The sequence below is a fragment of the Eupeodes corollae genome, chromosome 2 (assembly GCF_945859685.1).
Source record: "Eupeodes corollae chromosome 2, idEupCoro1.1, whole genome shotgun sequence".
Taxonomy (NCBI): Eukaryota; Metazoa; Arthropoda; class Insecta; order Diptera; family Syrphidae; genus Eupeodes; species Eupeodes corollae.
Window position 1 is genome coordinate 46,406,131 of NC_079148.1, and position 27,074 is coordinate 46,433,204.

A 27,074-nucleotide genomic window follows, 5' to 3' on the forward strand; every position below is an offset into this window, starting at 1 on the left:
TGCTCAGTTAAGAAACCAAACAGTTTCGAAACTAAAAATTGCATGCGCAATTAGATTTCCTTTTAATTGTGAGGTTGATAATTGCAATAATATGTCTTACATTAATGAGATACCTTTCTGAATATTTGTATGTTTTTAATGTATACATGATTAAAAGTACCTTTTTTTTACCGTTTTAAGCTAATGAAAAAATACTGTGCACCTAATTATTCCATTTAAAGCAATATTTTTTTGTTGTCCGAAAATATTTTCATATTCTTGACTATTTTTCAGCTTATATGTAGGTTTTTTAATATAATTCATTGAACATTAGTGAAGGCTTGTGCCAAACACTTTACTTTCAAAAACTTATAATATTTTACATTAAGTACAAAAAAGTACCTTTGGTGTATTCTTTTACTCTTTAGGGTTTCGACATAAAGTTCTCTTCCTCTACTTTTGTGCATTAAAATGGATATCTGCACCTGCAACCCCATTTTTGCAGATCCCAAATGCCAGGTCAACATCAAACATATATAATGAATAATATAATTGGATCCCGAACGCGGGCATTGTGTATCAGTCCTAATGTTAAATTTTCGATATTTGGTTTTCGAAAAAGCAACGTGCAGCTGTTTTTTTTAAAGCTTTTATTGTTTGCTTGACAGTAAAAAATTAGAAGAGTTGTTATTTTATAGTTTTTATTTGTGATCTCGGATTCGGGTTGTGGTTGATTCTAGCTTGAAATTTATTAGAAGTCTGATCTTTCTTTATTGACGGTGTAACATACAAAATATTTTATTCTTTATATAAGGCTCAAAAAATTCCGTGAAATAGAAAGATTTCACGATGAAGTCAATTCTAATATTTCTCTCTCTGTCCATACTCGTCAGTGGTGAAATAGATAAAGTCTTTCATTATCAACCGGAACAAGTACACTTGTCTTTTGGAGGTAATTGAAATTTAATAATTCCTTTGTCAATTGAAAATACAGTAACTTCATCAATACTTAAAACTATCTTAGTCATGTATGAATGTAAATTTATTCGTTATTATTGTATTAATTTCAAATTATTGTGTACCTATTTCTTTTGTTACAATAGTTTTTGCAACAGAAGTTTTTTTGCATTTAAATAATACATATAAATATGTGTTAATAACTAAACAATTATTAGAAGTTTATTATTTGTTATCAATTACGCCTTTGTTTATTTTTTATCAATTCAAACTTGTCAACAAGTCTAAAATAGAAAATAGCTTCAAAACAATTTGTAAAGTAGGGACACCACATTCAGAAGTTATAGGAATAGAGAAGTTTCAGATTATACATAATATCAATATTTCTTGTTTACTGTAGATTCACATAAACATTTCTTTATCGAAGAGAAATATATATTATATTGGTTTGAGTATCTTAAATCATCGAGCTGGGTTAAGAAAATAAAGGGATCTAAAAAATTGCATGGGAACCTGTCTTAATACGGAGGAGAAATAAGAAGTAGTAAATAAGTTCACGAAAGTAGTAGTAGTCGCATTTTAAAAATAATAATAGATTCGTCTTAAGTATTAAAAGGACTAATTCGTCTAGTTCAGATACCTTATACCTAACCTTGTTTCGAATGCATAGTAAATTATCTTGGCAAGAGTGCGATAACTCAGGCGACAAGATATTGTAACGGATTTGTATAGAACAGTTAAAAACAAGCATTTTTTAATATGATTCAATCTCCCCCCGTTTAGGCGGGAGGGCAATTTAAAAAAAAAAAAATATTTAAAATGGAAGAAAATAGTAAAAAAAAAAAGTTAATACATACTTACAATTAAGTATAATACATTTTTTTAAAGCCAACGTTCTTTTCTATTAGCCAGTTTTCAAATTAAGTTAAAACTATGTGTAGTTTTTGAAAAAAATAATTTGAAACTCAAAATTTGACTAAAAAAAAAGTTAAAAAAAGGTTTAAAGTGTAATTTTTCAATAATTCATGATTATCTACCTACTATTGTTTTTATTTAAGAATTTATTACTCTTATTTGTTTTTGATCAAAAACTGAACTTTAGATGATAGTAGTAGTTGTAGATTAGATTTTAATTGGTTCATATTTTTTTCTTTTTAGAGATTGAATACAATATTTAGGATACATAAAATCGTTTGAGCATGGCATTTGCCGTCTGCCAGATTGACAATACAATATAAACTCTATATATATGTGTTTGATAAAATTACATTTTTAATTTAATAGTTCAGTCTTTATTTTAATTAAGGATTAAGATTCCGTTTGCATATTTTTTTTTTTTAACTGTAGGTAAGTTCTAATTTCAAAAATCACCGTTTTTAATTCTGTTCCTATATCTAAGATCAGTTTTTAGGAAATCATACAATAAATCAACATTCATTTGATTTAATAAGAAAATACAATATTCTTCGGTTAAGGTATCATTTTCAAATAAGTTTCTTCTTATTTCACGCAAAACTGGACACCTTCCCAAGAAATGAATGATGTCTTCACGTTCTCGCCGGTTGCATAAATCGCATAAAATCGGTAATTGAGTTGCAGCAATTCGCCTCGTAATCGGAACATCATTGAAATTGTGCTTGTATTATTTTCATCTTTGAAGTAGTTGTTTTCGTTGAAAGTGTAATCCAGGCGATTATATATAGTTCGGTGAAGAGATCCTGCTGCTTCTTTCTCTTGTTTTTCCCTATATCTAAGGTCTACTTTTTTTATAAGGTCGTACAATAAGGGTCTCGCAGTACTTGGATCATCTATATTTATATCAAGTACAAATCCACACTCTTCGGCTAAACATTCCCATTCTTTAAAAAATCCTCTTTTGCTTTGCACCACTTGAATGGCGACCATCTTAGGGAGCCGGTGATCAGGCAATTGCATGACACGGAGAACAGTCAACTTGTAGTTTGAGTGTTTTAATTAGTAACGGTGGCAATCCAGTCTCAATCATAAGCATATAGTTCGGTGCGTTGGGGGGAAGTTGAAATGCTCGTTTCAGGTAGTACCTTAAAAGTTTCTCAACCGATTCATATTCTGAACCTCCCCATACCTGTGCAGCATAAAAGATGATTGATTCTGCTACAGTTTCAAAGACCCGATATTTACTACTGTGCCTTATGAATTTGTTATTGAAGCAATTTTTCCAGGCAGCGTTTATTGCAGTTTTCGCCTTAGATAATTTATCTTTTAAATGTTTATCCATTTTCATATTTTGTGTGAATAGTACACCAAGATATTTGTATTCTTTTACAACCTCAACAGCATTCCCTTCGTAATACCATTTCTCGTTTGCGCTAGTTCTGCCTGCTCCCTTTCGAATTACCATAACTTTGGACTTATCCAGATTAACCATAAGATTCCACAACTTACAGAATTCTTGGAGCTTATTTAACATTAACTGTAGAGTTTCAGGTGAGTTTGCCATAATCACTACATCATCTGCAAAAAGAAGGGCTTTAATTTGCAGTCCCGCAAGTCCAAGACCAAGTCTTTTATAAAAAGTGCAAATAGATCGGGGCTTAGAGGACAGCCTTGTCTGACTCCTGTTTTGGTTACAAACCACTCTGATCTATTAGCACCATTCCATACTGACGATTTCGTATCTCGATAGATATTTTGAATGAGTTGACCAAATTTTAAGGACATTCCAAGCCCGTACAGCTTGTACATTAGGGCATCCCGGTCGACCGTGTCGAACGCTGCTCTAAAATCCACGAAGATGACATACAACTTTTTACTTCTTGCGAGATATGAGTCAGCAATACTTTTGAACACGAAAATGTGATCAATAGTAGAGTAGCCCGATCTAAAGCCCGCCTGAAATTCACTTAAGAGATTTTTTGATGAAATCCACATTTTGAGCCGATTCTGAAGTACTGAAGTGAAAATTTTATAGGAGGCATTTAGAAAGGAAATACCTCTGTAGTTCGCAGGATTCATTGCACAACCTTTCTTGTAAATGGGAAACACTAAAGCTTCCTTAAACTGTTCAGGTATTACACCATTTTCCATGACGCTGTTAATTAGGCCGGTTAGCGTCTGAATGAGATTATTCGATCCGTACTTGTAAAATTCTACAGGTATCCTATCCGATCCAGCTGCTTTGCCATCCTTGAGTCCATTGACAATAGAAGAAACTTCTTGTATAGTGATAGGTGAATCTAAAATAGGCTCTTGAAAGTTAGGTGGGGAGTAATGGTACTTGGATATCTCGTTTGATGTTGGGTTTAAAAGTTGCTGGAAATGGTTCTGCAAAACTTGCGGGCTTAAGCTGTTGTCAATAATATATTTAGTACCATTTAAATTGCGAGCTAGGGTCTAAAATTCTGAAGAGTTCATAGCGAGAGTGAGTTTAAGCGCCTCAGATTCGAAAAACTGTTTCTTTTTTTTCTTTACATAGGTTTTTTAAATCTCTGATTAGCTTTTAAATACGATTCCTTGGCAAACCTGGTACTGGCTTTACGGAATAGTTTTAGCCAGGCATAGGACACATCCCTTGCTTTTTTACAGCTTTCATCAAACCAGCGTTCCTTGAATGCTATGCGTTTTTTCTTCAATCTGCTGGAAGGATTTGCTTGCTTAATTATTTCCTCTAGATGATAGTATGTCTTCTAGTTCTTGATAAGATTGAAAATTCACAACAAAAATATTGTAATTCAATTATTTTTAATTTTTGCTTGAGTGGTCTTATTTCAATAGTTATAATGGTAGGTGCAAGTTTGGGTGTATGCAACAGTAGGACTATGCATAGTTTTGACTAGTAAATTGCCCCTACCGACTAAACGGAGATAGACCCCCACGCCTCCCATAGTAAAAAATGATTGTTTTTAACTGTTCTATACAAATCCGTCATTAAACTTTGTCGCTTGAGTTATCGTACTGTCCCCATTATCTTTAAATCTGAGGCTTATTAGAACAATAACTAAAAACTCATATTAAGTTAAAAAAAAAGGTTATTTTTGTCCTTTTTTAAAACAATTTGTTTGTACCTTCATAAAAATGATTTTTTACTTTCCAAATGAATTCTGAATGTTCGCTCAACTACAGCCCAGCTCACTTCTACAGTTTAGCTTAACTAAGAGCTCAGCTCAAATATGAGCTAGTTCGTAACGTGATTTTGCTCACATTTGTATATATATTTGACATATACACAATAAGAGCCGGATTTAGGGGAGGGCAACCGTTGCGAAAGCCCCGGGGCCTAGACAAACAAGGGTCTCCCACAATAGATGCTTGGAAAATTCAAATTCCAACTAATAAGCACTAGGAAACATCATTTCATTTGATATATTTTTTTTGCTCTTTTACCTCTACCAACAGCCTACAGTACTTTGTACATGTACATACATGACTATTTAATTATATTAATCTTAAATAACAGAAATCTTTGATCTACATTTACTCACGCCAATCAGGCAATCAGTCAAATATCAAAATCTCAAATGGAAGCACTTTCAATTCACTACCCATCTTGAGGGAGTACCCCAATCGCTTAATGGCTGAGTGGGGTGGAGCTTGGATATTCGATTCTGTGTCTCGACAATTTTTTTTCTTATATACAGACCCCTCTTTACCACTGGGCGTAAGCCCAGGGCCCCGTAATCAGCTGGTGCCCCAAATTGATCAGCATTCCTACTTTCCTTGCTTAACAATTAAGATCACATTCCCTGCGAAATTATATTCAAATTAAAAGAGAAATATGAATAGCTAACTTTATTTTATTTAACCCTTCATCTATGCTCTCCAAGTGGATGTAGCGATTGGAAACACATCAATCAAATAACAATTTCACATGTAAAAAGTTCTGCCTATAGACAATCTATGATGACCTACATAGCACGAACAAAAGTGACAGGTAGAGTAGATACTGTATTAATATCACAACATCAAAATAAAGTAAGTTACTGGAGAAAAGTGTTGAAGAGGATTGTATCAGTTGTAAGGTTTTTAGCTTCGAGAGAGCTTTTAAATTTCGTGGTGACAATGAGATCCTCGGATCTTCCAATAAGGGGAATTATTTGGGATGCATTGAGTTGCTTAGCGAGTTTGAACCGTTTCTCGTAGATCATTTCAACAAATTACGAAATCCAGGTGGTCATGCTATCTTTCAGCAAATATCTGTAATGAATTTATTCATATCGTGGAAAAACAGGTTTTGAAAACTATTGTAAAAGAAGTCAAAATGGCAAAATATTTATCAAGTAGCGCTGATAGTACAACCGATCTGTCTCATGTTGATCAACTAACATTTATTATTCGTTACGTAAAAGATCACGAGTCTGTTGAAACGTTTTTGGACTTTATTCCAATTAGCTGATTATTTAGCGGAAACCATACTGCAGTTTTTGGAGGATCATGACATTTCGATAACAGATTGCAGAGGTCAAAGCTACGACAACGCGCGAAGTATGTGATGAAAGTCTTATGGTCTCCAGGCAAGAATAAAAGAAAAATGTAAATTTGCCACTTTTATACCTTGTGCAGGGCACTCATTAAACTTGCATGCCACTGGATGTGTCTTAAAAGCAACCAAATTCTTTGATATTATTAAAATTTGTATAACTTTTTTACGGTATCTTCTCATCGATGGAGTGTGTTGACTGCTCATTAAGGTCCAAAAAAAGTTTTAAAAAGTCTTTCTCGCCATATATATAGGATATCAAAAAATTAAAAAAGCTTTGATGTCTATCGCGAACGATTTAGGACAGGCACAAGAGGGCAGACATGAGCCATTAGGTTTTTGCAAAAAAATGTCCACGCTTGAATTTACCATACTTACAGAATGTTGGAAATCTGCAAAGAATTTATAAAAGAAGTACCTTACTTCAAAAACAAAATATTACCCTGGATGTTGCATAAATTTGCTAACTGCAATAGGTAATTGGGCTCAGGGACAATTTTGATAACTTTGATTAATCAGCCAGATAAAAAAAACCGGATTCCTAATAAAAGGACCTTTCTGAAAGGATGCAAGGTGAAAAAGCTCACTCCAGAATTTATTTGACCGCTCTAACCCTCAGAATTTATGACTGGGAAAGAAAGATTTAAAATTGAAAACACACTAAGCGTTCATTTGAAACAGCATACGAAGATTGGCAAATGTTTTGACTTTTTTTTCGATGAAGAATTCTGAATTCCGAAGACTTAAAAGAGAACTGCAAATCTTTTGCTAAATTTTACACATCAAAGGTTCCTTGAAAATTAGTCAACATTCTATTATTTTTTAAAAACTAATAAAATTGAAGATGAATTTCCAAATGTTGAACTTACACTAAGAATTTTCTTAAGTATGACGGTGACCAATTGCAGATAGGAACGTTCCTTCTCTTAGTTTAAAAGAATCAAAAAAGAACTCAGGTATACAATGATTCAAGAAAGATTGATCTGTTTGTCGCTGATGTCATTCGAAAGCGACATCCTCAGAAGCCTCGATTTTATTACACAACATAACATTTTTATATAATCATGCAGGGGCCTCATTTTCGAAAAGTGCCCAGGTCCCCAAAAGGGTAGAGACGGCCCTGCTTATATATATATGTATATATTTATATATGCACATACAATTCCTGTATATGTTGAATACATAATAATATTGACTAATTGGTAGTTTGTCCATCGGCTGTTCAATTCTTTGATTTCGTGCCGAATATGTACACGTTTTTCACAGCCAATACAGAGCGACATCGAATTCTGATTGAGAAATTATTGGAGAAAAAAAGCTGAGCGACACTCGTTATTCTTGTCGAGCTGAAGCTACGCAAGCCTAAGTCAACGGCTATTCGGAAATCGAAGAAGCTCTAACCAACATATCTTCCAATAAAGAGCAAAAAGACACCGTGAGGAATGAAGCAACGCACCGTACAGAAGATGAGTGGTCTCGAAACCGCTTTGTTTGCAACATTTTAGAACGATATCTTGAAGCGATTCAACGCTACAAACAAGATGTTGCAAGACCCGAAAATGATTCTTGAATCAAGCACTAGAATCATTGAAATCATTCGTGCAACCCAAACGAAATGATTTTGATAAATACAAGGAAGCGGCCAAAAAAAATATCCTATACTGATGAATATGTACAATCGCGCTAACCGCAAATCTGTCACTGAAGGAAAAATACAAAGTATCCGCTTTCATCCCAGTGATTGACCACCTATCCCTTTCTCTTACTGAAATATTGCATGCATATGAAGCTGTACGTTTCAGAATTGGATTTGGTGTAAGTGCATCCGAATGATTTAGAGCCTAGTCTTGGTAATGAGTTGGTTTAATTTGTATCTTTGATTGCCTCATACAAAAAGAAAAAGGACTATGGAACATATCAATCGCCGCAACTATTTTACTACCAAATTCTCCAAAATTTCAGAGGTACATTCCCAAACTGTGAAATTGCATTGAGAATGTATTTGGTTTTGTTGGTAACAAATTGCAATAAGTAGAGCTCATTTTCAAAAATGAAAATTATAAAAATAGGCTTCGAACCAAAATGGGACAAAACCGTCTATCGAAGCTTTCTTTCCTAAGCATTGAAAGCGATTTATCCCGAGAATTGGATTTAAACGCAATCCTCAATTATTTTTCGGCGAAAAAAGCTCGAAAGGTTCCGTTCGTTAACCCCTAAAATTTAATTTAAGATAATTCTTTTTTTCCGTTTGTATTTAGGTATATGTATGTGTTTGTTCAATACTAAAGGAATCTACTTGGTTTCACTATAAATTATTGATTGAAAAACTCGAGTGAAAAAAAAATGGTTTACTTTATTTTGAAAATAATTTGGGGCGAGGGGGCCTCCCCTTCTTTATTGCATCGAGGCTTCTGGACCTCTAAATCCGGCCCTGTACACAATAGACATCCTTAGTGCGTTATAAGTTTGATAAAATGAGCACTTATTAAATTGATAAGTTGCATTTTATTAAGAAACTAAATAACAATAAAATACAACTATGGGAACTTTTCAAATGATTTAGGTCTTTAATCTAACAACTTAATTTGTTCATTGATTATATTTTTTTTTATATTGAGCACTTACTCCAGGGGATGTGATTGCCCTTAAAAAGATTAAACCCTGTGCGAGCAATTAAGAAGAGAGGATAGGATTAGAAAAGAGATACCAAAGAAAAGTGGCAAATATTGATTTTGGAAAAGCATTCCACATTCGTGTAGTGCGACTAAAAATAGAATCTCTGTACGGGCTCAAGGGTAAATTGCATTCTAAGAAAAACGGGTATTACGGTAAAATTGAATGAGGGGAAAAATGCAACTGGCTATTTCATTAGAGCATTGTTTATGAAAGTAGCGATAATGACAGAAAGAAACCTTAGGAACGGTGCTCAAGAAATACAAAAATTTCAGTTTGACAACGGTAACCTATCATTTTTAGAGCACTCTTTTTAATTCTGTCCAAGGTTATTAGAGCACCTGCCCAAATATGTTAACTAATCAGGAACAGATAACATTCTTAAAAATATTACATTGTGTAGTCAACCAAACTCTTACATTACTTTGAGACTAACCACTCCAAATGTCCTAGCGAAACTTACTTACTTACTTAAGGTGGCGCTACAGTCCGGGGCGGACCTGGGCCTCAACCAACAAGCGTCTCCAGCCAGCTTGGTTCCTAGCTAGCTGTCTCCAGTTTCGCACGCCAAGTTGGTTGAGGTCCTCTCCCACCTAGTTGCTCCACCTGAGTCGTGGTCTTCCTCTACTGCGCCGTCCCTCGGGATTGTTTTCGAAGACCTTATGGGCTGGAGCGTTGATGTTCATCCGCTCTGCATAACCTATCCATCTAAGCCGTTGGACTTTAATTCTGCTAACTACGTCAGTGTCGCTGTACAGCCCGTACAGTTCGTCGTTATATCTTCTCCTCCATTCTCCATCTATGCGTACGAGACCAAAAATCACCCGAAGAATTTTTCTCTCGAAGCATCCTAAGACGCTCTCATCTTTCTTTGACAGGGTCCAGGCCTCAGCGCCCTAAATGAGAACCGGGATGATGAGTGTCTTATAGATGGTGATTTTACATGCTCGAGAGAGGACTTTACTTCTCAATTGCCTTCTAAGTCCAAAGAAGCAGCGATTTGCAAGAGTTATTCTTCGTTTGATTTCAGCGCTGCTGTCGTCGTCGTTCAGTTTCCTTTTTTGATGACAGCATATACTTGGTCTTGTCCTCATTGACCACTAAACCCATCTTCTTCGCTTCCGTCGCAATGCTCAAAAACGCTCCACTGATATCACGCTTTGATCTTCTGATTATGTCAATATCATCTGCGTATCCGAGTAATTGGATGGACCTTTGGAAGATCATGCCTCTAGTGCTGACGGTTGAGTGTTGCACAATTCTTTCCAAAACGATATTGAAGAAGCCGCATGACAGTGCATCGCCTTGTCTAAGACCGTTTTTGACATCAAATGCATCGGTGATATCTTTTCTGACCTTGATAGAGCAGCGTGCATTCTCCATCGACATTCTGCACAAACGGATAAGTCTGACAGGGATGCCAAAACTAGACATTGCTCTGTAGAGCTCTTCCCTATGGATGCTGTCATACGCGGCTTTAAAATCGATAAAGAGATGGTAGGTATCGATTTGAAGCTCCTGGTTATTTTTCCAAGAAACTGATATTATTATAAATACTATCAAATACTCTATTAGAGAGATTGTTTTATTTCAACTTAGACCGAAGTAATGCTACACAATTGTAGAAAATTAAATTCTCTCAATATAATATAAAATAACCAAATTTCTTTATGCAAGCTCTGAAAATATAAGGCAAAATTTTAGAGTTTTGGAAATTTTTCTATGATCTTAGAGTACAGAATACACCGAATAGTAAAATCGCAATTTAACCCAGGCACATTTTTCTTTGCTTGTTTTACTTATGTATGTATGTTTTCAGTAGTTATTCAAAAACTGAAACGATAGAATGTTGATATTTATTTCGTAACATTTTTCTTTAACGTATCTATTATGAACCCTATTTATTTGTTTGGTATACATTTTTTTACTGCCATACAATGGTTAGTTAAATTATTCTTAAGAATTCTATGAAGTTATGCCCCTACAGATATTATCCTCAGCCCATTGTTTTCCTGAAAACATTTCAATTCGGGTTCTCTTATTTTCTAGATAATACTGATGAAATTGTAGTCACTTGGTCCACACGTGATGATGCTGGCACATCCATTGTTGAATATGGTATTCGAGGTTTAGCCCTAACGGCTGAAGGAACATCACAACTATTCACTGATGGCGGTGATAAGCATAGATCTCAATTTATACATAGGGTAAATTAAAATATTAAGTTTAAATCTTTATAATGCAATTAATTCAATAGTAATGTTATCTTAGGTTAAGCTAAAGAATTTACAACCAAACACAACTTATCTATATCATTGTGGAGGCCAGCTCGGTTGGTCGTCTCAATTTTCATTTCGTACCGTTCCATCTGGTGCCGATTATTCTCCTACCGTTGCAATTTATGGCGATATGGGTAACGAAAATGCCCAATCGTTAGGTAGACTTCAAGAGGAAACACAACGTGGTGTCTATGATGCCATCGTACACGTTGGTGATTTTGCATATGATATGAACAGTGAAAATGCTAGAATTGGGGATGAATTTATGAAGCAAATAGAACCAGTTGCAGCATACCTTCCATACATGGTCTGCCCTGGGAATCACGAAGAAAAGTTGTAAGTTTAAAAATGTTCAGTAGTATTTTTTTTTTCAAAATTATATCTACTGTAATTTTTTTCTTCAAGCAATTTCTCGAACTATCGGGCACGATTTAGTATGCCTGGAAATACCGACAACATAATGTACAGTTTCAATTTGGGCCCTGTACACTTTATAGGCTTTTCAACCGAAGTCTACTATTTTCTTAATTATGGGCTAAAACCTCTCGTTTTTCAATACGAGTGGCTAGAAAGAGACCTAAAAGAAGCCAATAAGCCTGAAAATCGAGCTGTGCGACCCTGGATTATAACGTTTGGTCATCGACCAATGTATTGTAGCAATGAGAATGACAACGATTGTACACATTCTGAAACATTGGTTCGTGTGGGTTGGCCTTTCGTTCATTTGTTTGGCTTAGAAGATCTATTCTATAAGTATGGCGTAGATGTTGAGCTGTGGGCCCACGAACATTCATATGAACGTTTGTGGCCTATTTATGACTACAAAGTTTATAATGGATCTAAAACGGAACCTTACAAAAATCCTGGTGCTCCTGTTCATATTGTAACAGGCTCTGCAGGTTGCAAAGAAGGTCGTGAACCGTTTGTATCCAAAATTCCCGATTGGAGTGCTTTTCATAGTCAGGTAGGAAATTATAAATTAATAATTAATATAATTTTTGTTATGAATGTTTTAATGCATTTTAGGATTATGGATACACGCGTATGAAGGCGCACAATCTAACGCATTTATATTTTGAACAAGTTTCTGATGACAAAGATGGACAAATTATTGATTCATTTTGGATTATCAAAGATAAACATGGAAGTTATGAGCACAACAAATCAGTATAAGATTAGCTTTATTGTTCTTTCGTAGGGGCATTTACATTAATCACAATTGAATCTCACATTCCTCAAGTTCTCTGTACAAATAAGTAATATTTATGAAATAGCACAGTAGTAGATCAAAACACAATTTAAAGCAACAGTTTTTATTTGAATACACAAAAATAAACAAACGAAAAAACAAAATTGTATGATAAATTAATGTTTAAAAATTAAGTGTTGTTGGTTTTTTATCATTCTAATCTCGAATATAATATAATTCTAGATTAAGGAAAAAATAAGGTTCATATTATTTATTTTGTTCAGGCTTACAGAGGCAAAATGCCTTCAAAACAAATTTAAAAGAGCAAGTTACAATGGCTTACAATGAAATTTACCTAAACCGTAAAATTCGAACAATATTATAGTATTGTAAGAATTTTTTGTTTGTAAAATACATACAGTGTCTGTCATTAATATTCGGTTTTTGCTAATTTTTTTTTTACTTCGACTTGGTCTTTAATAATAAAATATATACAACTATTTCTTGCTTGGGAAAAAAGAATTTATTATTTCTTATTAAATGGTATAATTTTTGGTTACCAAAAGCTAAACTAAGAAAAAAAATAGAAAAGGAACATGCACTCCCATATCAACAGGACATTTTCTTAGACCGATCTATACTGCTCGAAGAGGTTACAAGTGTCATACACCGATGTGGATTGAACAAAGCCCCTGGTGAAGATCGCATATCGTATGAGTTCTTCAAGAACGCTTCAACAGATTTTTAGTAAAACTAACATCGACATTCAATTTTATTTGGTCCACGGGATAAGTCCCTGACAGTTTTAAGAAAAGTGTAATACTACCGATTTTAAAAAATGAAGATCCAAAAAATCCCAGTAACTACAGAGGTATATCGTTTTAAACACTGTCATGAAAATCTTCACAGGCATCTTACTTCAACGTTTAACAGACTGGATAAACGAAAATGACCTGTTAAGCGAATTTCAAGCCGGCTTCCGCAAGGGGTACTCAACAGTAGATAATATCTTCTCTCTAATAAGTATTGCTCGTATGTATGTGGAAAAAGGAAAAAAAATGTATGCGTTCTTCGTAGACTTCAGGGCAGCTTTCGATTGCATAGACAGAAGATCTCTATTTCTCAAACTAAGCAACCTTGGAGTTTCAACAAAAATGTTAAGAATCTTTCAAAAGCTCTACGAAGAAAATAAGTCGGCTGTTTGGGATGGAAATAGTCTTTCAAATTGGTTCGAACCAACAACTGGTGTAAAGCAGGGATGTGTCTTGAGTCAACTCCTCTTCTCAATTTATTTAGACGATCTAGTTACGGTTCTTCCGGGTGGAGTTCTTTTTGATGGAATGTCCTTAAAAATATTGCTCTACGCTGATGACATTGTAGTTCTCTCTGAATCTCCCAACATGCTCCAGATCATGATAAATAAACTGTATTGTTACTGCAAACTGTGGAACCTAAAAATAAATACAGCTAAATCAAAAGTAATGGTGTTTCGAAACGTCTTGCAAGGAATGAAAGTTGGACTTGGGGAAATGAAAAACTGGAAACTGTTAAGGAATATAAATACCTCGGTGTTTGGATTACTCAAACGCTATCATTCAAAAAGCATTTACAAGAAAGACTTAAAGAATCCAAACGCGCGATAAACTGTAATTGGAAAACAGTATTCTGCAATCGAAATATAGCTCCAAGTGCAAAATACAGAATTTTTGAGGCAGTAGTCAGATCAATTATGTGTTATGCGGCAAAAGTTTGGGGTATTCTCGAGTTTGAAGAAGTAGAAAAATTCTTACGTTTTTTCTTAAAAAGAATATTCAGACTTCCAGAAAATTCACCAACGTACATGTTGCACCTCGAAACTGGTCTACCTCCACTGTATTTGTACACTCTTGATTTACACTTTTCATATATAATAAAGACCTTGAAACACCCTAACCATCGCCTCACAAATAAAATCGCTTTGCATCTCAAAAACAGAAATGAACAATTTTTTTCGGAATGGAGAAGACTGAGCCTAGAGCATGATGTAACACTCCAACTAGAAAATGAAGATTATTTAAACCTGCAAACCCTTTTAAGTAAAATTAAAGACTCAGCTAGAAATGCTTTCATCGAACATTGTCATCAAAGTCAAACAAGAAGCTCGTATAAACCTTTAAACCACTTCCTGGGAGAAAATAATTACTTTAATGACCAGAATAGTCTAGATGTTATAAGTACTATCTTTAAAGCGAGAGGCGAACTCCTCAGACTAAATTACGTACCCTACATAAGCGAGCAAAATACGGAATGCACCTTGTGCAATATGAGAACTAGAGAAGACATATGTCATTTCATTGGCATATGTCCTATTTTAAACTCAATCAGAAGATCAATCTGGTGAAAAAATACTCTTAATGAAGATGAAATTCAGGGTATTCTTAATGGAGAAAATTGGACACTTCTTTACTGCTACATAAAAACTGCCTATAAATATCGAAATCAAATCATAAACGAATCTTTTTGATTCTGCTTTTAAATTTTATAATCAAAAAATTCATTTTTATATTTATTGTATTAGTTTATCTATTTGTTATTAATGTAAACTTTGCGTTAAATTAACTCATACTTTGTATTAAGAAATATTATTGCTCTCTTTTCGGCTGACGGCACATGCCAATGCTCTTTTGTGATAACTACCAAACTATGTAATTACTTCTTATAAATGTAAATAAAAATCACACTTTCTACTACTACTACTACTACTAGAAAAGGGACAAAACTTTAAAAAAACATAGTTCATTAATATTCGGTTTTATCTAAAAACACAAATGTATAGTTAAGAAATTCATTTTTTAAGAAATGATTTAATATTTTGTCGGATAACCTTGATTGGATATGACTCCTTGAAGTCTTTGAGGCATGTTTTTTATAATTTTGGAAAGATATTCGACACTAATCTTGTTCAATTCTTCTTGGAGCCGAATTGAAAATTTGTGGGATGAATTGGATCGAAGAGTTCGTGAAAACCCCGTTACTTAAACACTTATTGAAGTAATGGGGTTTTCACGAACTCTTCGATCCAATTCATCCCACAAATTTTCAATGGGGTTTAAGTCTGGGGATTGCGCAGGCGTTTGGATAACTTTTGGACAGTTATAGAGTAGCCACTCTCTAACAACATGAGCCTTATGTTTCGGATCGTTGTCCTGGTAAAACTTGAAACTGCTCAAAATACCCATTCTCTCAGCACTTTGTCTCAAACTTTCTCTCAAAATTCTCAAATATTGTTCTTTATTCATAATGCCGTCGATGAAAACAAGATTCCCCATGCCTTTTGCAGATATGCAACCCCAAATCATGACGTGCTCGCCGCCATGTTTGACAGTTGGTTTTAAATTTTTGCCCTTTAGCTCTTCGTTAGGTTTCCGCCAAACCATAACCCTTCCGTCTGAACCAAAGAGATTAAACTTACTCTCGTCGGCAAAAATAACGTCGTCCCACCAGCTTGCATCGTTGTTTTTATGCTGCTTCGCGAAGTTGACTCGAATTTTCCTTTTGCGCATATTAATGAAGGGCTTCTTTCGGGCAACACGACCATTGTAGCCATATGCTTTGATGGTACGACGAATGGTTGATGCAGATATTTGCTTTTTGCATTCAATTCTGACTTCTTCAACTATTTTTGGGGCACTTAAACAAGGATTAGCTTTGATCTTTCGTACTATAAGCCGTTCTTCTTTCGCCGTAAGTCTTATTGGTTGGCCCAACTGCTTCTTTGGCTTGATTCTTCCTTCATTTTTGTATCTCCGGGCTATATCCCCGAATGTGTTTGGCTTCATATTTAATAACTCTGCAATTTTCTTGTAAGTTTCACCTTTTTCGTGTTGAATAATCACAAGATTTCTTGTTTCAAGACTCGAATTTTGTCCTTTACGACCCATGTTTTATTTATTGAATAATTCTATAATGTTAGACTTTTAATTACTTTACAAATGTACGCAGAAAACCTACAGACTAGTTTGGTTTAATTTTACATTAAAAAAAACAAACCGTTAGTCTTAAGAAATGTCAAAACAAGCAGAGGGAGAAAAAACCGAATATTAATGGAGCGTTTACATTCAGCCTTTATGCGTTTACATCTAATAATCTTAGCGGAGGATGGTAAATGGATAATTTTCGATCAATTGTAAAGAATACATTCATTCATAAATAAAATAAACAAATACTAAGATTTATAATAATGTTTATAAGTGGAAAATATGAAAAAAGAAATTGCATGATAAAAACCGAATATTAATGACACTCACAGTATATATTATTTTCAAGTGTTTTAAAACCCTTTTACTTTGCTTTGAAAATGAAATTAAACCAAAATTTGAAAAGAAAAAAGCTATGTTGAAAATAATTGATTTCCGAAACGATTTTCTTGATATTTTTGGGTTATTTACTTGAAAGTGTATGTATATGTTAAATATTCTTCAGTTATTTTTGCTACACATTTAAAAACGTTCACAGATTTACCAAATGAAATTGTTGTAACATGGTCAACTCAGGATGATCCAAAAGAGTCCATTGTTGAATTTGGTGAGGAATCTTTGGAACAAATATCAAAATCAAAACCAATTAAATTTGTTGATGGTGGAAACGAAAAAAGCACTCAATACATTCACAAAGTAAGCTCAAAACATCACAACAAAATCAACTGTTTTGCTTTTATTGTAAAATAAAACCTAACATTTATCAGGTGACGTTAAGCAATTTAAAACCTTCTACACGTTATATCTATCATTGCGGAAGCTCTCTTGGCTGGTCGGCTGAATTTTGGTTTGTAACCCAACCAAAGGGTACAGAATGGTCACCCCGTTTAGCAATTTTTGGGGATATGGGCAATGAAAACCCACAGTCACTAGCCAGACTACAACAAGACACCCAACGTGGATTGTATGATGCTATAATTCATGTCGGAGACTTTGCCTACGACATGGATTCTGAAAACGCTAGAGTTGGTGATGAATTTATGAGACAAATTGAATCAGTTGCTGCATACTTGCCATACATGGTGTGCGCTGGCAATCATGAAGAGAAGTAGTAAGTATTTCAATGCTCAAATGCTCTCTATCCATCCAAACGAACGTTTTTACTGATGTTATTTTGTTTTTCAAATAGCAACTTTTCCAACTACCGATCGCGTTTTAGCATGCCAGGCGGGACAGAGAACTTAATGTATAGCTTTAACATGGGCCCAGTGCATTTCATTGGGTTTTCCACAGAATTGTACTATTATCTGAATTATGGCATCAAACCGCTAGTAAACCAATATTATTGGCTTGAAAAGGATCTTGAAATTGCAAATCAGCCTAAAAACCGAGCTCTTAGACCTTGGATTATTACTTTCGGACATCGCCCAATGTACTGCAGTAACGATAATGGAGATGATTGCTCAAAGCACAATACAGTTGTTAGGAAAGGTCTACCTTTATTGGGATCCTTTGGTCTAGAGGATCTGTTTTACAAATATGGTGTTGATGTTATGCTGTGGGCGCATGAACATTCGTATGAGCGTTTATGGCCAATATATGATTATAAAATGTTCAATGGCACAATTGAGGACCCATACAAAAATCCTGGAGCACCTATTCATTTAGTAACTGGTTCAGCCGGCTGCAAAGAGGGTAGAGAACCTTTTGATAAAATTATTCCAGAATGGAGTGCTTTTCATAGCCGGGTAGGAATTTTCATTAATATAAGAATGTTTTCAATTTTTCTGATCCATATTTACCCACTTAATATAGGATTATGGTTATACAAGAATGACGGCCTACAATACAACTCATTTATACTTTGAGCAAGTTTCTGACGACAAAAATGGTTCTATTATTGATTCTTTTTGGATTAACAAACAGAAGCATGGTTCTTACTTGTGATAAAATACATACAAACAAAAATAAAGTGTTTTCATAAATAGTAAACAATATTCTTATGCGTACATATATTATATTAAAAACTAAATAATTTGCAATAATTTACCAATTTCTTTTTATTTTGGAATATGGTTAACAATATGGACACATCGATTTTGGTTGCTTATCTACTGCTTTATGGTTTCGCAATATGAATTTGAATCAGCAACGGATGCAATAAAAAAACGCTTTGAAATTGATATCTGAAGAAACCGCTTCAGAAAGCCTCAATCAAAAAACATCCAATATGAAAAGAGAAGTATTTTTTGTGTGTGCTTACAGCACAAATGATAGATTCAAAAATTTTAACTCAGTGCACAGTGGTTTCGGTTGTATGGAGAGAGCGTCAAAATTCAATAAAATCGGAACCACTCAACCGATCTTGATGAAACTTTCAGATATTATCAAAGATTTCATAACTTAAGGAAAATTAATATAATCCCTTAAATTGATACAGGGTTGTTTTAAGATATTTTTGTTTAAGATGAGGCTTTTTTGCATCAATATGAAAGTTTTTTCACGCCTACTTTTTATAGTAGGGGAGCCCATGATGCTAAATCGGGATTTACTCGAGCGTCAAAGAGACCTAGTGGATTGCGAAGCTTAGATGATAAGAACAAAAAAATGTTATATCATATATACACTTTTATCGGTGGGGGGAGCCGGCTGTAAGTTTTCAAAAATGTAAAAAAAAAACAGTTGCATGGACATACTCGAGCGCGTCAGATATTAATAGCATCCATGTTCTACGTATTTTTGAAAATATATGTATGTTAATCTGACCGTTTCCATGATGGGGGTGGTCGTACGTAAGGGTTGAAAACGGTAAAAAAAAATTTAACCGAGCGCGTCAGATTTTCAAAGGAGATGTTAAGTGAACCTAAAAGAACGCTCTTATGTAATAATCTGACGATTTGCATGTGGCCCAAACTCGCGGCCATTATTAGAACTTGCAAAAAAAAATCGCCGTTTTGAAATACTCGAGCGCGTCAGATTTTGACATATATGGTTCATGTATATACCCTAAACGTGTTGCCTCTTATTATCGGGAAGGATTCGCCTAATCTGACAATGGAACGATTTTATTTTTTTTTTATTATTATTATTCTTATTTTTTTCTTTCTTAAGCATTTGAGATATATTCATTTTTCTTAAATCCAGCTTATTTAAATGCAAAAGAAACTTTGCATGCATCCCATCTTGCATCCATCGCGCCTTTCACCCTCCCCACCTTGCACATACTGCACCTTGGACCCACTCCAAATCCAATAGTGTGTCCAAGTAGGGGGGTTGCAGGGGCAGCATGCCCCCATATACACCTCGGTGTGGCGTACACCCAAACTCGCACACACCCCACTGTTGCATACACCCACATTCAGACCTACTATTATTACTATCAAAATAAGACCACTCAAGCAACAAAAGAAGAATTAAATTAAAATAGTAGTTGTGGTTATTTTCAACTTTTTCAAAAACTAAAAGACAAAAAATCGTCTAGCAATAAATTTTGAAATAAAAACAATTGTAGATAATCTTGAAGTATTGAAAAATTACACTTTAAACCTTTTTTTTAACTTTTTTTACTCAAATTTTGAGTTTAAAATTAAATTTTTCAAAAACTACGCATAGTTCTGACTTGAATTTAAAACTGGCTAATAAAACAGAATGTTGGCTTTAAAAAAATGTATAATTCTTAATTGTAAGTATCACCGTTATTTTTTAATTATTTTTTTCCATTTTAAATTGCCCCTCCCCTCACTTCGGCTAACGGAAATCGTCAGATTATGTAATATTTGTGAACGTTGAATTATTACCTTCAAAATAAAAAAAATTAACCACGCTCGAGAAAGTCAAGATGACGTTTTTTTTTACAAGTTTGTAACCCGCCTACTTATCGTCAATCGAAAATTGTCAGATTAGTGGAATATACACTTTTTAGCATATAACTAACTTACCCTACCTTAATCTTACGCGCTCGAGAATTTCAGATGATCAATTTTTTTTTACTAATCTGATCCTTTATCCTTGACGCGCTGCCACATATATGGGGCTAATACTTGGTGGAGGTATTCAATGGGGTACTAGGTACCTCCCTGTATATTAATCTGCCGCGCTGTAGTAAATCCCTTCTTGGGCTCACCTACTATTAGGGGGATTTTCCCATTTATGTACTCTTTACTTTTAAAAATAATAGGCCCAAAAAAAAGTTTCGTTATTGAAATAAAAACCTACCATTTTTCTAGAAAAATAAAATAAATATTTAATTTCACAAATATGGTTACAAAAATTAAATTAAAAAATTGTATAAACAAACGAGTATGTTTTCACAACTGTGTGGATTAACTTAAAAAAAAAATAACAATATAAAAATCCAATTAAAATAAGATTTTTTTTCGGACAAATTCCCATTTTTTGTAACCCAAGTCATACATTTTTTTTCTTAAACACCGAGCAAAAATACATTGAAGTGTGAAATCAAAAGAAAAACTTAAATTTTACTGTTTGTGGGTGATTGAAGGTGGTTAGACTATATTTTTCAAAAAGCTGTGAGTTTTTTCAACACTTGGGTCAATTTAAGCTACATTCAAGACCTAAACTTTAAAGTAAAATAAAAAAAAAAACAACTTTAACCACAGCGGAGTTTTACCATCATAACTTTTAAAATACAAATATTACTTAAGAATTTTTAAAATATTCTGCACACCATTTTTTTAACTCCATTAAAACCAAAACTTCCAAAAAATTCCTTTGATAAAAAAAATTCACTTTAAAAATAGTTCACTTTAGTCACAAATATGGACCTATGTTCAGACTAGGGATGTTGAGAATATTCGCATCCGCAATTGCGGATTATTCGCAATAATTCCAACATCTGCATTCGCATCCGCATGAACTGATGCGGAGTTTGTTGCGGATGCGGATGTTTTTTAACGCTTTCTTTTCAAATTCGAAAAATAGCAACAGCACGGCATACTATACCATGATTAATAAAATCGACCCTTTCACCCTTAGTAATAATTTTAAATTACAAAATCTCGGTCCCAAGTAGGCAACGACAAAAGCAACAACAATTCATATGCAATGGTCACAGATTTGAGGATATAAAAGCTCTTGCTAAGTGGCCAGAGGACACAGTTTATTTTTATGTATTAAGTGAAAAAGTGATACAAATACAGAACATAAATGACGCCACCAACAAAAAGCAGCATCTGGATCTATTTTAATTTAAATAAAAATGATCCTGACAAGTCCGAATCCAAAATATGTCTTAAAACATACTAATGAAAAGGACATACGACTTCTTCGTTGAAAAACCACTTGAAGTCAAAGCACCCAGAAGAGTTTGTTTTATTTGAGAGCACCAACAATGAAAATCTTTAAAAAAAAAAGAAAGAAGATGCAGGTATGATATTTTTTTATAAACCTAAAACAAAGGATTGCTTCAGAAGGGATATGGAAATGATGCTAGATTCATCAACTGAAGACGAAGGTGAAGGAGAATCTGATAACGCTAGTCATGAAGCACTTCACTTAATGGAGTTAGCATGTAGATAACTGAAATAAAAAAAAGACTAGAATTGGATAGTAATCCACTTGATTGGTGGAAAGTCCATCAAACAGACTTTAAAAGGCACTCCAAAGTTGCACTGAGGTATTTATCACTTCCAAAAGCCAGTGTTCCCAGCGAACAACTATTTAGCGGAGCTGGATTAATATACGATCCACTAAGAAACAGATAACAGTCTGAGAAGGCTGCAATCTTGCTTTTTATTAAATATAACTCAACCATTTTTAAATTTAATTATTAAACGCAAAGATAATCAATACAATTTTCCTTTATTTACGGACTTAAAATTGTGTTTATGTAATAAATTCTAAAATCCGCATCCGCATACGCATCTGCGGATGTGAGTCTCAAAAAATCCGCATCCGCTTCCGCGGATGTCAAAATTTGTACATCCGCAACAACCCTGGTTCAGACCGTGCAATTAGCTCACTTTGAATGAGAAAACGAAAGAGATAACACGTGACACCTATGACGAAATGTTTGTAACAGTAAAAATAGGTCAATTATCTATTATAAAAAGTCAAGAAACAAACAAAACAAGCAAACTGCACTATAGTTTTATTAATGGTATTATAGTTCCATGATGAGTACTGACACGAGCTTTTAGCCGAAAACAAAGAAGTTATCGCACTTGATTAGGACCATTGGATAGACCCTAAATATATATGTACAAGAAAAAAAGAAGAAGAACCAAAAACCGTTGGCAAATTGTTTCTCATTGGGGCATTTTTAAATGGATAAAATGCAATGCTTCGAAAACTCAATGCTGTCTCCTGTTGTTAAAGTTCAAGTGGAACCCACCTCCAATGATGCTATCCAAGAGTCGCACCTGCATACATTAACATTGTAAACTTTTTTTCTCCTACTTAGTATTTCACCCCTTTTGAGCTGGCTGTAATTTACAAGGCCTTTATTTGCCAAAACTTTAATATAACTGTCATATTTGGAAAGGTGCCCCAAAAACAGGTTTAAGTCTTTGGACTGAATACGAAAAAATCGCTGAAAGTTGGTTGTAATTTCCTAAGCCTTTATTTGTCCAAAACTTCAATACAACTGTCATATTTGGAAAGGTGCCACAAAATCAAGTTTAAGTCTCTTGGATAGAATCCAAAAAAACGGCTTTGAAAGTGATAGGTGACAGAACTAAAAACGAAATTCAATCACCGATATTTTTATAAATAAATTCCTGTAGAAATAACCAGCTGCATACCCCCCCTCTCCCTTTTAAACAATTTTCCCGTAAAACTCGCGCTTTCAGGAATGCCCATCACTTTACCCTTGATCACAATTTCGGACGTGTTGTCTTTTTTCACAGCACATACCTACCTATCTTCTTTTTCCATTGTGATACTCAAAACCCTTAGACCGATGGACATTGTATCTCGTCTTAAATCCTTCCATATTTTCCTAAAGCTCTGGCTTCAAAAATTATAGAATTGAATATTATCCTTTTTTATCATCATTACAATTACAAAAACATTATCAGCATTATTTCAAAAATCGATTGAAAGCGAATTTGAAAAACGAGTACATTTGTTTTAAGTGTTACACATTTCTATTGGTTTTAAAAGCTTCTTTAAAATGTGGGAAACTAACTCAAATATTAAATTAAAAACCGTTCTCAATAAGTTAAGATGGACACTACCACAGAAATCTATGTGCTTTGATCTTCACAAATATTTTTACGCTTTTAAAGTGGATGACTTTTAAAAAGCTTTAAGCTAATTGATTGCTGAATATTTAAAAATCCATGACCATTTTCAGTTTAAAAAAAGAATGAAAACCTAAAACCTTATATTATCACTTACTTTGTATATTTATTAAAAATATATATTCAAACTTATGATTACAGACAAAGTTGGAGAAATTGTCGTGACATGGTCAACGCGTGATGATACTCAAAATTCATTAGTAAGATTGAAGAAATGGGAATCGAATCCAGATGAATTTGTTCAATTTGCTGGAGAATCAAAAATTTTCATTGATGGTGGGCACAAACAAAAATCTCAATACATTCATAAGGTATGTATGCAATAAAATTGATAGCAACCCTTTAATCATTCCTTGGAGCATTTTAACAAATGATAAATTTTTAAATATCATAAAACTCAATGTTTTGAAACAACTTAAAACGTATGTTTAGGTTACACTCTCCGGATTAGACACAAAAACAAAGTATGCATATACTTGTGGATCGATGCTTGGTTGGAGCGCAATGTTCTGGTTCACTCTACCATCTGAAAAAGCTGATTGGGCCCCTAGTTTGGCTATTTTCGGTGACTTGGGTAATGAAAACGCGCAATCACTTAGCCGTTTACAATCCGACACAGAACAAGGAATGTATGATGCAGTAATCCATGTAGGCGACTTTGCTTACGATATGGACTCTCAAAATGCCAATGTTGGCGATGAATTCATGCGCCAAATAGAATCTGTAGCTGCATATTTGCCTTACATGGTTTGTCCAGGAAACCACGAAGAGAAATAGTTCGTTAAATTATTGATGTACAAATTTTCTTACTTTCTTTAAAATGTATTTTTTTATTCTTAGTAATTTTTCGAATTACAAATCACGCTTCAATATGCCAGGTGACTCGGATAGCATGTGGTACAGTTTTGATCTTGGTCCAGTTCACTTTATTTCATACTCAACCGAAGTATATTACTTTCTGAATTATGGCATAAAAAGTTTGGTCAAACAATTCGAATGGTTAGAAAACGATTTGAAAGAAGCGACCAAACCAAAGAATCGAGCTATAAGACCATGGATTATAACTTACGGACATCGGCCTATGTACTGCAGTGATAATAAGGAATATGATTGCAATGAGAATCTAGAAACTTATATTCGAAAAGGACTTCCCGGGGTACAATGGTTTGGTTTGGAAGATCTTTTTTACAAATATGGTGTAGACGTAGAGATTATGGCTCATGAACATTTCTATACACGTCTTTGGCCAATTTATGATTTCAAAGTGTACAATGGTTCAATCGATGCGCCCTATACAAATCCAAATGCACCGGTTCAAATCATAACTGGTTCAGCTGGTTGTAAGGAGAAGCGAGAGCCTTTTTCAAAAGATCTACCAGAATGGAATGCTTTTCACAGTAATGTACGTATTGAAAATTTAGTCTTCAACAACTTTATACTTATTTGTCTTTTTGTCTCTTAGGACTATGGTTACACAAGAATGAAAGCATACAATGGAACTCATTTATATTTCGAACAAGTATCAGATGATAAGGATGGTGAAATTATTGATTCAATATGGATAGTAAAACACAAACATAGCAAATACAATTTAAAATAATGTAGTTTCATCAACAAATTTCAAATAAATTGTCTTCTTTCTTAACATTCTATAAATACTTTTGCAAACTACTTTTATTATCATATTATTATCTTTTGTACTTCAAAAACTTATTTTGTCTTAACGTACATCAAATTTTAATAATTCTTATAAACGGGCGAACAGACTTTGGCAAGGTAAAAAAAAATTTAAAGTCTAAAATGTATACTTTCTGGTAAATAAAAAGCTTATTTTGGGTCGAAAACACAGCTCAATAAAATCTTTTATCATCGCTTTACTATTTGGAGCACGTTAGAGAATTTAAAATCACTAAGCTCCCACGTCAAAAGTCTGACCAATAACTACGGAAGAACTCAGCGTCATGTCAATGGGGCTTTTGGGAGCATTCAGGCGGCAAAAATGGGTTTAATGGTTAATGAAAGCAAAACAAAGTACATGCTGTCATCAAGAAGGCCCTACAACACTGACGTCTCGGTCATAACGTCACCATAGATCGAGCGACCAAATTGTCCTGCTATATGGTGCAAAAGCATGAACTTTAACAAAAACGAATGAAAGAACCTTGGATCGTTTCGAGAGAAAAGTTCTTCGTGTGATCTACAGTCCCGTATGTATAGAAGGGGAGTGGAGGAGTGGATGGGACGACGACTTGTACCGGCTGTACAGTGACGTAGACTTAGCCAGAAGAGTAAAAGTCCAACGACTCAGATGGCTGGGTCACGTGGAGCGCATGGAAACCAATGATCCAGCCCGGGAAGTCTTCGAATCTACGCCCACAGGACGCCTCAGTACAGCAAGACAGCGGATTAGGTGGAAAGTGAAAACACATGGAAAGTGACCTCACCCAACTTGGAGTAAGCAACAAGAGACATCTAACTAGGGACCAAGGTAGATGGATTCCCTAGTTTATACAGGACTGTAGCGCCATCTTAAGTAAGTAAGTAAAGGGCTCCTGTAATTATTGCTAGTTGTATAACACGCCCTGTCATAATTAACAACCCAGAAAAGAGTATCACTGCTCCGATCATCGTACAATAGAAATCGCTTTGAAATTAGTTCTTGAATAGCGCCTTCACTAGCCCCGAATGAACTTGAAGTTTGGTAGTTTTGTAATAGTTGTTTTGATCGGTGTTCAACTTACAACGAACTAACAATACATTTGGATAACGAAGATAAGGTGCATACAAATTAAAAAAAGAATATGAATGCAGGCCTTCAAATTGCGAAGCATGAACTGCTGCATTCTTTAAGCAACTTGCAAGAAGGTGTTATAAGAGTTACTGACCTTCAAACTTTTCCCAGAGGAACTAGACTCAATGATTTGAAGTAGCAAATTTTTCGGAGTATTTGGAATCCAATAAACATTCTGATGGTGAACAGCACGAAAATGTTTCGACGTCATCAGACTTCGCTTTTGGCGTCTTCCAATCACTTCGTCAATCATATTATCCCTCCAATAATGATGCAACAATAATTCTATCTGATAAACAATATTTAATTTTAATTAAACTTGTTTCAGCCCGATATGAAGGACCAACTAGTGATCCCGTTGCAATGTACTTATTTTTCTTCGTAAACTCGTCGAGAGCCAAAAACTGATGTCGATTGGTTTGCTTGTTTTTATCGTTCCTTGAATGAATTTTAAAATTTTATATTTTATTGTGGATAAATTATAAGAAAATTAAAATAAAGCTAACTCACATTTTTAAATTAAAATAAAGAAA

The 27,074-nt window shown here is 34.3% G+C and overlaps 1 protein-coding gene across 3 annotated transcripts; it reads left to right on the forward strand.

The window, feature by feature from the left end:
- Window positions 1–642: 642 nt before the first annotated feature.
- On the forward strand, window positions 643–25,408 carry LOC129944224 (acid phosphatase type 7). 3 transcript variants are annotated; one of them, XM_056053522.1, is made up of 5 exons: window positions 643–931; window positions 11,114–11,271; window positions 11,336–11,679; window positions 11,749–12,307; window positions 12,370–12,726. In XM_056053522.1, exons 1-5 carry the CDS (start codon window positions 829–831, stop codon window positions 12,514–12,516), a joined length of 1,311 nt encoding a protein of 436 aa, XP_055909497.1. In that variant the 5' UTR covers window positions 643–828; the 3' UTR covers window positions 12,517–12,726. The 3 variants fall into 3 exon arrangements, with proteins under 3 accessions (XP_055909497.1, XP_055909496.1, XP_055909498.1); XM_056053521.1 differs by lacking the exons at window positions 11,114–11,271; window positions 11,336–11,679; window positions 11,749–12,307; window positions 12,370–12,726 and adding exons at window positions 23,892–24,061; window positions 24,183–24,526; window positions 24,591–25,152; window positions 25,213–25,408 and having other exon boundaries at window positions 644–931; XM_056053523.1 differs by lacking the exons at window positions 11,114–11,271; window positions 11,336–11,679; window positions 11,749–12,307; window positions 12,370–12,726 and adding exons at window positions 17,027–17,184; window positions 17,256–17,599; window positions 17,678–18,236; window positions 18,304–18,537 and having other exon boundaries at window positions 645–931.
- The last annotated feature ends 1,666 nt before the right edge of the window (window positions 25,409–27,074 follow it).

Excerpts from the sequence above, each read along its gene's own strand:
- LOC129944224 (XM_056053521.1), top strand. The coding sequence starts at position 829 with ATGAAGTCAATTCTAATATTTCTCTCTCTGTCCATACTCGTCAGTGGT. Across the intron at positions 932-23,891 it reads AGTACACTTGTCTTTTGGAG|ACAAAGTTGGAGAAATTGTC; the intron begins GTAATTGAAATT and ends TTATGATTACAG. Across the intron at positions 24,527-24,590 it reads GGAAACCACGAAGAGAAATA|TAATTTTTCGAATTACAAAT; the intron begins GTTCGTTAAATT and ends TTTTATTCTTAG.